This window comes from Acanthisitta chloris, unplaced genomic scaffold (genome assembly GCF_000695815.1).
Source record: "Acanthisitta chloris isolate BGI_N310 unplaced genomic scaffold, ASM69581v1 scaffold1908, whole genome shotgun sequence".
Taxonomy (NCBI): Eukaryota; Metazoa; Chordata; class Aves; order Passeriformes; family Acanthisittidae; genus Acanthisitta; species Acanthisitta chloris.
Window position 1 is genome coordinate 6,586 of NW_008686249.1, and position 11,779 is coordinate 18,364.

General features: G+C 39.5%; 1 protein-coding gene across 1 annotated transcript in view; it reads left to right on the forward strand.

Annotated features, from left to right (window-relative positions):
- Positions 1-11,779, forward strand: part of LOC103807305 (Y+L amino acid transporter 2-like) — a 20,299-nt gene that overhangs the window by 3,692 nt on the left and 4,828 nt on the right. The window contains exons 2-8 of the mRNA XM_009080033.1: positions 825-830; positions 2,173-2,680; positions 6,094-6,219; positions 8,903-9,047; positions 9,982-10,105; positions 10,846-10,949; positions 11,245-11,341. Coding sequence (XP_009078281.1) covers positions 2,179-2,680; positions 6,094-6,219; positions 8,903-9,047; positions 9,982-10,105; positions 10,846-10,949; positions 11,245-11,341 — 1,098 coding nt within the window. The 5' untranslated portion in view covers positions 825-830; positions 2,173-2,178. The remainder of the gene's footprint in view (positions 1-824; positions 831-2,172; positions 2,681-6,093; positions 6,220-8,902; positions 9,048-9,981; positions 10,106-10,845; positions 10,950-11,244; positions 11,342-11,779) is intronic.

An 11,779-nucleotide genomic window follows, 5' to 3' on the forward strand; every position in this document is an offset into this window, starting at 1 on the left:
CCGAAGTAATGTTTTGTTAGCACAAGAGATAAGAGAAAAATATGAAAAACATTGTGTTACTTAAGCAAATAATTAAGTCTTTACCTTTGTTCTCTCATGAAAGCTACAGATTGTAAAAGTTCTACTAGACTAAAGTAGCATTGCCAGTTTAAATGCTCAAATTCCCTTTAGCCACCAAGTCATCTGTTCTAGATATCAAAGTTCAGATTCAATGCCATGTATGCATGTTACTTGTCCTAGTGACAACCTACCAACTGCTTGATGTATCCTTTTTTACAAGAAAATTACTTTATCTTACTTATCAGTGAGACTTCATTTCAGGAAAACTGATAGCCTTTAGTTCTGATCACTACTTGTGTAGCTCTGCATTCCCATCACCCGAGGAACAATTGCATATTAAATTCTCACACCCTTTGAGCTGTATCCACTTATATATTTGTGAATTTGACTCACAGCCAGAGTTTCCACTTAAAAATTATTGAACCAATATTTAAAACAATCCTAGACCAGGCATAAAAAGCACAAGATGATTTTAAACCAGCTCTGCTGACAAAGTAGTATTAATACAGAATTCTGCCCAGATTTCCTGGCGAGGTCTCCAGAGAGCTGCTGTCATGGGAGAGCATTTCTACAAACATTTCACATAGCCATGGAGAACAGAAATAGAGACGAGGTTCTGGAAGTATTAGCTCATGTTTCAGGGCAGAAGGCTTGACTTTTCCCTTCTTTCTTTTACACAGAAGGAAACTGGGAATGCTGATCAGGAATTTTAAGGAAGGTACATGACCGGTATATAATGCTTGAAATTCCTTGCCACAAACCAGGGTGATGTTTTTTATTCATAGAGGGACAAAATGAGAAATAAGAGGAGCCACCTGTGTGTGAGGAGGAGGTCAGCAAAAAGAATAGGAGACTGCAGTCATGCTTGAACACCTATGGCAAGAATTAATATTTAACTTTACTCCAGTGTTCCCACAGTGCTCCTGCAGTTAGAGGAAGTGCCATTGGGATGAGAAAAACACTTAATCTTTAAAGAGAGTTTGACATCCTTTAATACTTAATCCTCATCAGGCCTTATTTGTTATTTGACCAATTAGGAAACTGAGCTGCACCAAAAAAGCTGGGAAAGAAGACATAGGATTATAAAATATTCAGGGCTGCTAAAACATTAGTACTTTACAAAGGAAAGAAAACCTTTCAGGAAGTTTGGGCAGGGCAGGTTGTTTTAAACTGGCCACTGACCCACGTTTGAACAACATAAATTTGTAATCAAATGGTTTTTTGCCATTGTTGCATGGATGAGCTTTGTTCTACTCAGAGACTTTGGCTTTAGGTCACAGGATTCTGAGGAAGTTTTCTTTGGAAGTGTTTTAGCGTATGCATTTACAGCATTTTTCCCCGCTCCCAGCACACTTGACTCTTACCCTGTGAGCACCAGAGTGGGACAATTTTACAGTTGTGCTTTGTTGGACCCTCTTATACAGAAGTGTTCCAAGGACACAGTGTTCAGAACTCAATCTCTGTGAATGCTAGTGGCTTCTACTGACAAGTCAAGTGAGGTTAATAACTAAACAAACTGCATTATCCACTACAACAGCAATCTCATCTCTGGGAGCAAGTAAAACTCCTTTCTTTACCCTCACATTAACATTTGCCTCCTGAGGCTGGAGGTTTTGAGTATCTTTTTCTGTCTTTTCTTGTGTTCCTTCGCAGATCATTTCCAGATGCACGTGATTGGATAAACAAATAATAATGAAATAAAGTTCTTTCTAGGATGAAAGCAAAATTTAGGAAGAGGTATTTCTGTAGAGGACACTCCAGCTGAATTAGAACATGTTTTGAGGGGTACAGTGTCTCTTTCTTCCCTAAGATATCTTCAATAACATAATGTAGAATTGCAATTCAAGACAAATAATAAAAGTGAACTGAGAGTTAATGAAAGTTTCAGGATCTATAGCCAAGGACAGTGGCCTCACATTTACCCATTTAAAAGTTATGGAACAGGGAAAGGAAGTTAACTAGTGTGTGGTTCCTGGACTGCAAGATAAAAACAAGCAAAATAGTTGTTCTTTGTATTGTTTGTGCCCTGTATGTTAATCATCATATCCCCTGTCTCTGATGCCATGTGCACTACAAAAGATGTTCTCTCCTCTTGCTTTCAGGTGATGCTAGTTGAAGATGCCAGTCCCCGGGCAAATATGCTGCAATAAAAAATCCAGAACTAAGAATGAAAAAGCTGAAATGGACGATATGGCTGAAACAAGTGAAAAAATGCAGATGAAAAAGGAAATCACATTACTAAATGGAGTTTCTTTAATTGTGGGGAACATGATTGGCTCTGGGATATTTGTATCACCCAGAGGTGTTTTAATGTACAGTGCTTCTTATGGACTCTCTCTAGTCATCTGGGCTCTTGGTGGGATGTTTTCACTGTTCGGAGCTTTGTGTTACGTTGAACTGGGAACATCCATCGTGAAATCTGGAGGCAGTTATGCTTACATTCTGGAAGCATTTGGTGCCCTTGTGGCCTTCATCAGACTCTGGTCTTCCTTGCTAATTATTGAACCAACAACTCAGGCAGTGATAGCAATCACGTTTGCTAACTATATTGTTCAACCAATTTTTCCTCATTGTGAACCACCGTATGATGCAGTCAGGTTGATTGCAGCTGCATGTATATGTAAGTAAAGTTGTGATTGTTAGAAGTTAAGAACTGTAACTCTTGGTGCCCAGAGAGATTTTTCTGAACTTCTATTCCTCTGCCTCATGTGAAAATAATTATTAACTATCTAAAACCTGTTCTTAGGAACTAATAATCTTTTATTCAGATGTATTTTATTTGGGGCTGGGATTACTAGAGGGGAGAGGACAATTACAACAATTTGGCTGGGGAAATTATGACTGCTGATACATGTATCTCTATGGTTCTTTGGCCTAATTGGCAGCCCACATTTGGTCCATGCTCTCTCTCCCCTATTTCTTGCAAATCACAAAAAATGAACATCCATATGGAATTAAAAATAATCTGCCTAAGACAGTGTTGCCTGTAGAGAAGTTGTGTAGTGAAATCAGACACTCTGCAGAGTTGACTTTGACTTGACTTAGGTTTTAGGTGAACACAGAGATAAGCATTACAAAGCTATCCTCCAGTAAATGGGCTGGACTCAGATTCTTTTCCTTATAAACTTGGATTTCTCAAGCTAGGTTATGTGTTCATTTGAAGCTGTGCTATAGCATGAGCTTTTAAAAATGACTTTAAGTTCTACAACTCAACAAAAACTTCCAAAAAGATAAATAGTTTTCATTTAAGAGAGTATGATGTATACTGACAATTCTGAAAAGGTGTTTTCTCTATAGCCCTGACTCTCACCACTCTGGTGCAGAGGAAGTTCACCTCTGGGAAAGGCTCCATGGTGTAACTTGAGACCATCATGACTGCTCAGCAGTCTAAAAAGCAAATTACTCTGTTCCAAAAAATTTTATCAGCTGATATTCTTCACTTGCACAGGAAAGCAGTTGTTTATTGGATCAAAACAACTTTCCTCATGCTCACCATGAAACCCTAACACTTAAGGGTAGTCTTCAGATGCTGATGTTTCTCTAAGGCTTCACTTAGTTATTCTTGCCATAGTCTTCATGTGAATCAACTGTGTCTTCTAGTACCTCTGATTTTTAGGCTGACTTGTTTACATTCCTGAGGTGATCAAGAACCTGATCTTCTCTTACAGTGGGAGGGACTTCACTCCCCCAGTCCTTGCCTTGCAGTCTGTCAACTGGAGAGCTGTGGAAAGAAAGGTTGCCAGGGAAGACTGAGGCAAAAATAGTTGTTGAGTATCTCAGTCTTCTCCTTGTCTTTTTTTACCAGTTTGTCAGTTGTGTTCATGGGGGGGTGCACACTTTATTTGACCTTCCTTTTCTGGCTGACATACCTGTAGAAAGCCTTCTTATTATTCTTTACATTCCTTGCCAAATTCAGCTCCCTACAGAACCAGACACTGTCCCTGTACTCTCCCCATGATACCTGGCGTACTTCCACTGCCTGTGAATTTCCTTCTTGCCCTTTAGTTTGACCAACAGGTCTCAACTCAGCCATGCTGGTCTCTTGCCTTCTTTGCGTGATTTCTTACACCTGGCGAGAGAGAGCTCTTGCATTCTTTGGAAAGAATCCTTAAATATCTGCCAACTCTGTTCTGTTCCCTTTTCCCTGAGGGCAGTTTCCCAAGAAGGACCTATTGACTAATTCAGGGTCCTGACTTTGCTCTTCGCCTGACCCATATTCTTCAGGACTGCAAACACCACCAAATGTATGATCAGTGCAGCCCAAGCTGCTTCCAATCTTGTGTCCTCAATTAGCTCACGTTGGTGGCCATCAGGTCCAGTGTCACATCCCCTCTGGTAGGGTTGTCTATTACCTCACTTAGAAAGTTATCTTCCATGCATTCCAGAAGCTCCTGGGTTGCCTGCAGCTCACTATGTTACTTTTCCAGCAGATGTCAGGGTTGTTGAAGTCCCCCAAAAGGACAAGAGCCTGCAAGTGAGATGCCTCCTGTAGCTGGAGCAAGAAAGCTTCACTGATAGGCTTCCCTTGATTAGGCAGCCTGTAGTAGACATCAGCCACAAGGTTCTCTTTGTTGTCTCAGTCTCCGCTTCTTACCCTTAAGCTTTCAACGTGTTTGTGGCTATTCTTCATGCTAATTTCTTGGTGTAGAGGGCAACCCTTCTTCCTCTGCACACTTTACTAGAACAAGATTTTCAGAGGTCATTATATACAGACTTTTAAAAGTATAGTCAAACATGCCACTTGGCATGAACAATCACTATATAATCTATTGAGGTCTTTTAATACCAAAATAAAAACCAAATTCTGTCCCCATTGCACAAAGTTGGTATATTAGTAGGAAATAGTGGGGGAAAATCAGGACCCACTGCTGTAAATGTGTCTGTCATTATCTTGACAGCTGACAGGTCACTCTGTCAAATCTGCAGATTCATTTGTAATAATGAAGGCAAGAAGTTCTTTAAGAATCTGTGGCTCAATGCTAATTTCCTCATTGTATACAATGATTTCTGCAGCATTACAAACCTTTTTTCTTCCTTTTGAAACCAACATGTGGATTATAAGTAGGTCAAAAAACCAGAAGCAAAGACCAACAAGACCTTCCACTCTGATCCATGCATGAGAGCACAGATTATAAGTAGGTCAAAAAAACAGAAGCAAAGACCAACAAGACTTTCCACTCTGATCCATGCATGAGAGCACTCTGGACCACCTATGCCGCCTATGTCCTTCTCTTTTCTTCAGCATCTGGGCTTCATACGTGATACCAATGCATACCCTTACCTTTTCTCATCTATCTCTGTTTTGAATTATGGAGTTACAGAGAGATAATTTGCCCATGATACTGTCTGTACTCTAGAGTGAGAGCAGGTGGGCATGTAGCTCAGCCTTTGGCTGGACCTGCTGCCATTCAAGTGATGGGACTGACTGCAAAGAATATGGCAGAAGGAGGAAAGGAAACCAAACTGATCCCACCCACTCTCTGCAGTGAACTACTCTTTTATTTCTATTAGATTCTGTCAAAACTGGGACTTGCAAGAACTCTGTATGTTAGTACTTGTGCAGGGTCAAAGTGAGAATGACACAGCTTCTAAGCCATGGGCACAGCATAACAGCATGCTGTCCTGGCTCAATTCAGTATCTTGTCCACAGCATCCCAACTTTTTTGTGCAGAAGCTGTCCTTACTCTCTTCCTAGACTAGAGCTTGAATTGGCACGGAGAACTTTGTGATACAAAGGATAATTTCCGTGTGAGCAACTCGGTTTACTTTAATAAAATATAAATATTATTTAAAATAAGCAGGAGTTAGTCCTAAAATTCAAAAACTGAAGTGTTTTCTCTTGCCTACTGTCATGAAAACAGTATCCTTCAGAAAATTTTTTCATCTTATTAAATCTAGGTGGTAATGAAGTGGTGAAATTTGATTCTATTTTACTCCTTGAAAGAGGGGTGATTTCTGGAAGGATAGATCTGAAATATTAAACTGAAATAAGCCATCTAGTGCTCCTTTCATGCATATTTGTTTTCTCTGCAGGTTCATTAACATTTATAAATTGTGTTAATGTGAAGTGGGGAACCCGTGTGCAAGATATTTTCACGTATGCAAAAGTTATGGCTCTTATCTTGGTGATATCTGTTGGTCTTTACAAAATTGGTAAAGGTAAGAATAATTTTTTTGACTTACATTTTGTGAAATGAGCCATATATTAGTTTTGAAATCTGTGCAGGGAGATTGGACTCCATAAGACTTACATATAAAGTGCTGTTTATTCTGGAAAGAAAGTCTGCCATAGGAAGATTGGAGGAATTTTATGGCTTGTTAAGCAATGGGGGGTTGGTTTGCCACACTAAGGGTAGCAAAGTCCTATGTTGCTTGGGTTGAATAGCAAATAGCAGCTGAATTAACATCACTTTAGGGCTAACTACTTTAAAATCAGCCTCTGTCTCTGACTCATGCATTGCTACCTGTCCTATGACTGGACAGCACCAAAGAAATTGCAGTGCTCCTCACTACCCTACAGCACCCTGCCAGGGGAGAGGATCAGGGAGTGAGTAAATCATTGGTAGGATTTGTGGGAGGGCATGCTCATTCCTCAAAACAAGGAAGAAGACTGTAATAGTGCAGTTCTGTGAATCACTGTGGTATTGTAAGGAATCACAGGACAGATGAGCCAGCTCCTGTAGCAATAACTGGACTGAACTGAACACACAGAAAAGCTGGAGAGTAGTTTATTCCCGTGCTACCTCTGATCTTTGCATATGACAATAGATTTGATTTTATTAATCCGAGCCTCTGGTTCACTGAAGTCTCTTCCAATTCTAGCTCTCCTGCTTAGGTTACTAAGGTTTCTTCATTTTCATTTCTTTTGAAATTCTTGAATTGTATAGCCATTGCACCTTTATTCAGTTGAAATGGAGATGGTTTTCCCTCCTTAGCTTAGGAATTATCTTTTTCTCCAACTAAACTAGCTTATAAAACCTAACAATGCTTGTTTTTCCACACTTGCTGGCCTTCTCCTTTCCTTGGCTACAGTTCCCTCAGCTGTTACACTGTAAAGCTACACCAGACTTTGAGAAAGCTTTTTTCTTTAGCCTTTATCTGTGCATGTCAATTGTGACTGGTTTGTTCAAGTGTAAAGGAACCTTGACAACTGAACCCAGTCCTAAGGCCAGAAACATGAACAAGCAGAGGAAAAGCATTGCTTAAGGGCCACAGTTACATGAAGGAGTAGTACTGTTATAAATTGTGGCCCAATAATTTGGCAGGAGCCAGTTCAATTAGAAAATTTATTAATTGAGCAAGGCTTCAGCAAGCAAAACAGCGCTGGGCGGCCGGGGAGTCTCTGCTCCGCAAACGGCACACACCCTTCCCCAAATCCCGGTTTTATACTCTTCTTTTCCCCGTATGATGTTAACCTCTGTATCAGCTTTGCCCTGATTTCAAATCACCTCCTTCAAAACTCCTAGCCTGCTCACTGGTGTACTGTTTGACCTAGGGGCTGCTCCCTCTGTTCCTGCATCCATTTAGCACACTTTTTTCCCCTCTGCATTGCTCTGTGGGTCAGGGTGGGTAAAAGTGGAGAGGAAACATTATTGTGAGGAACAGAAAATACTGAGGGCATTTAGTGGTAGTAAAGGTCTCATCTCTGCTTTTTTTTATGCAGAATCAAGCACTTAGATACAGGAAGGACTGGGAAGAGGAATGGCATAGTCTTCTAGAAGTTTGATCAGGTCAATGACTCTTTTAATGAAGCAGCTGTTTTAATAAAGAGTTATGATGTTTAGCCCTGACACATTCCTTTTGATGTGCTCAAGGTTAAAAGTCTGTGAATGTATCTGATTTTCAATATGAACTGTCTATAGTAAAAAAAGCTTTTCTTGATCATTTTGGATTGTTTTTTCCTTCCAATCATTTTCTTCCCTAAAGCATGTGTACATCTCGTAGCTTCCCTTGTTTGGTTCAGGCATTCTCCTGGTAGTGTCTGCTTTTCAAAGACTGAATTGCTTTTGTGGTATCTATAAATTTCTTAGTTCAACCACATATTGAAGTGCTTTCACTTTAAAATGAAGACCTCACTTCTTTCCTAACTGAGGTTTCAGCATGTTCCTGTCTTCCTTAATACTTAACCCACTTCCATTTGCATTAGACAGTTGACTTTTGTTTTGCAAACTCAGTATGGCCTTTCTTCCTCTTTCCAGAATGGCAATGAAAGCTCATGCACTTTCATTAACATTTCATATATTTTGCAGCATTCTGGAGGTTGTCATCTCAACTGATTGCGCTAAACTAGAGGAGAATTTTGAAAGGAAAGATTTTTTTAAGTCTTGTCTCTTAATGTTGGGGAACACCTTTGTGGGGCAGAGCATTCTACCGAGGAACATGCATCCAGGAGGTCTCACTCCAGTGGCCTGTAATTCATCCAATGAAAACAAAAGCACAGATATTAGGAAGAAATATGAGACAGATTCAGGAACTGAAATTAGGTTTCCCAAACACCTCTGCCTGGCTGACAGAGTACTGCATGTCCTCAGAATGGCTCCTTCCTTCAGCAGGCTTCACAGTAATGCCAGGAGATGAGGACTACCTGAATTCTGTTAGAATTACACAAGTCATACCCAAACAACAATCATGGAAAACATGTTCTGCTCTCTCCCTGTACAGGGACTGAAACTCTCCTGTTTATTAAGTGAAAATGTAAGCTGTTCACTTTCAGATTTAGTAATGAAACCTGGATGCAATGGGGTTTTATATCCTTTTGGTTAGCTGGGATTTTCAGTGTAGTGTTCTTCTATGTCATAATTCTTGAAATGTAACAGACAATTGGCACCTGCTGTTTGTACAGGGGAAACAGAAAACCTGAGAGCTCCATTTGAGGGCTCAGCAACAAACCCAGGGATGATTGCCCTGGCTCTCTACTCTGCCCTCTTCTCCTACTCAGGGTGGGACACACTGAACTACGTCACTGAGGAAATGCAGAATCCTGAGAGGTAAACACATGATTTTCCTTTGGATTGCTGACAAGCGATAGCAGGACAAGCTGCTCTGTATTTAGTTTTGTTTGGAAATTAGTCAAACTATTTTCTCTGCAAAAAAAGTATTCTTTTCAAATGAAGGAGTAAGCATAAGAACTCTTTCTGATTATTGTCCTCACTCATCAGTTGTATCATACTAATAAATCACTTGTCTGCATATAGGTATTTTACACCTTACACTTCAGACTAGAATTTTTAAAGGAGGAGAACAAATCCCTGCTGAAAGCAAGGAAAAGCATGCGTCCATCTAGTCCTCTAAAATTCCCTACTTCTTTTCAGTTAGACAGAACAATTATTTTTCCAGGACTGGTTTTACCACCAGTACAGTAAGACTGTGTCAAGTCTATGACTTTTCTCATGTCATCTTCAGCATTACTGTTTATGGACAAAAATAATCTTCTCCCCTCTGTAGGCATATCATCCCTGTGGGAGTTGTGTGCGTCAGCTCCTCAAGCTGATATAGCCCACCTTGTCTTGGGATGTGCATAGGTTATGAGTCAGGGGAAAAAAATGCCACAATCAAGAAAGTGTGCATTTAAATCTCATAAAAAAAAATGCCACCATCAAGAAAGTGTGCATTTAAATCTCATTGTTTAAATGGTCTCATAAATTGCTTCACATAAAAGACGATATCCTAAATTTATGAGTATGAATGTACTCTTTTTTCCTCTAAAACTTGTGACAGACCCACAAGCAACAAACTAAGCTGCTTATGGAATTGTGCCACACATGACTGCACATTAATTTGTAACCCTATGAGTACAAAATAATGAATTATGAGATGTGATGGAGGTATCCATTCACAAATGTTTGAATCTGGGAACAATCTTCTATTTAAGTATTGTTTATTTAAAGAACATGAACTCATTTTGCCATTTTCCTTTTACAGGAATCTACCTCTTTCCATTACAATTTCAATGCCTATTGTGGCTATTATTTACTTGTTGACTAATATTGCATACTACGTAGTGTTGGACATGTCAGATCTCCTCACAAGTGATGCAGTGGCTGTGGTAAGTTGTAGAAAAGAAGCTAAAAGGACACTGCAGAAAAATCTCAGGTAGCATCCTTCTGGGCAAACAATCAAAATACTTTCATGATAAAGGCTGTTGCTTTGTTAAAACATGTTTTTCAGGTAAGAGTACCAGTATATTAGAAGGTGCATATCAAGAATATATCTAAATAAATCTGCTCTTGTAAACTGCTTTTATAAACTCTGTAAATCCTGCTCTTAACAGTACTTAAGTGGAAAGATGTTTTGGCCAGGATCAGACAGAAAGAGCTACAGAAAGTCTGGGTGATTGAAGAACCAGGTTTTTTGTTACCATTCTAATGTACAGTGTGTGATGTTTAATGCTGCAGGACTACAGCAATATTTTCAATGCAAAAATGTGCTCTGAAGTGCTTTTTAAAACCTTATCAATATATTATACAAAAGTAAAATGGTAATTCATTGATTATTACAGATGGGATTTGTCAGAGTACATTAAAGCCAATACATCTTCTATTCCCTCATTGACTTGATCTAGGCTTGGAAATTATCTTTTTAATCTTTTTTTAATATATCTGCCATTTTTATTTTGATACTGATCAGCTTTCCCAAACTCTAATTTCCCAAGTTATTATTGCGTGCCAGAAGAAAGCATGTGCTATGACAATACATTTGGGACTGTGTGTTTTCATGGGAGATTCTCAGGATTGTCCATATGCTTAATGTTATGGGCCTCACTGTTACTTTCTTTTCCTGTTACAGACATTTGGTGGTGAAACCCTTAGACATGCTAAGTGGATAATTCCTATAGCAGTAGCCATGTCTTGCTATAGTGGCTTAAACTCATCAATTATGGCAGCATCTCGGTATGAAATATAAGCTTTATTTTAAGTAATTGAAAAGGAATAATTTACTACTAATCTGCATTCTTTACTACTGCGTGGTAAAAGTGACAGTTAATTTTGCTATGTCAAATCATTCATTTACAATGGAAGGATTGTTATGATCTGATGTGCCTTCTCATCATCAGCCCTATTTGATAAACTAAACCCACTTCTGAAGAGACCAACATTTACAGTAGAGAATTATTTCTTTGCTTTGTCAGAAAGCAACAAGCTATTCCTTGACTCACTGGCTGAGTTTTCTTACTCATTTTTTTAGGCTTTTTTATGTTGGAGCTAGGGAAGGACACCTCCCTGTCAGTCTGAGCTTGATTCATATAAAGTGCTTCACACCAGTCCCTGCTCTCCTCTTCAACGTAAGTGACAGCCCAGCCTCGTGGCTGGCTGGGCCTCTGCCTGGTGTTTCTCATGGGCTTCTCCTGCACTGGAGACATCTTCTGCAATGCCCACAACTTCTAAAACTCATTGGGAGGGTGGGGGTGGGGGTATTTGTCTGGTAGGGCCTTTGTTTAGTGGAAAGAGAATGGCTTGATTCACATTCATATGGTCTCCGAACAATATTAGTGAGAAGTACAATACCATTACAGAGGAAAGAGAAAATATGTAATGGTATAGACAAGAGCTGTTTAAGTCTTTATGTGAGCCTTCGGAGTGTCACTGGAGGAGAATATGGCAAGAACATCTCTCAGACCCTGCTGAAGACTGATATTCTATGACTAGTTATAACAGGAGTGACAAAGCACTTAAAATGAAGTTTCTACCATTGGATGCCTATAGCCATATGGACTTTTTCC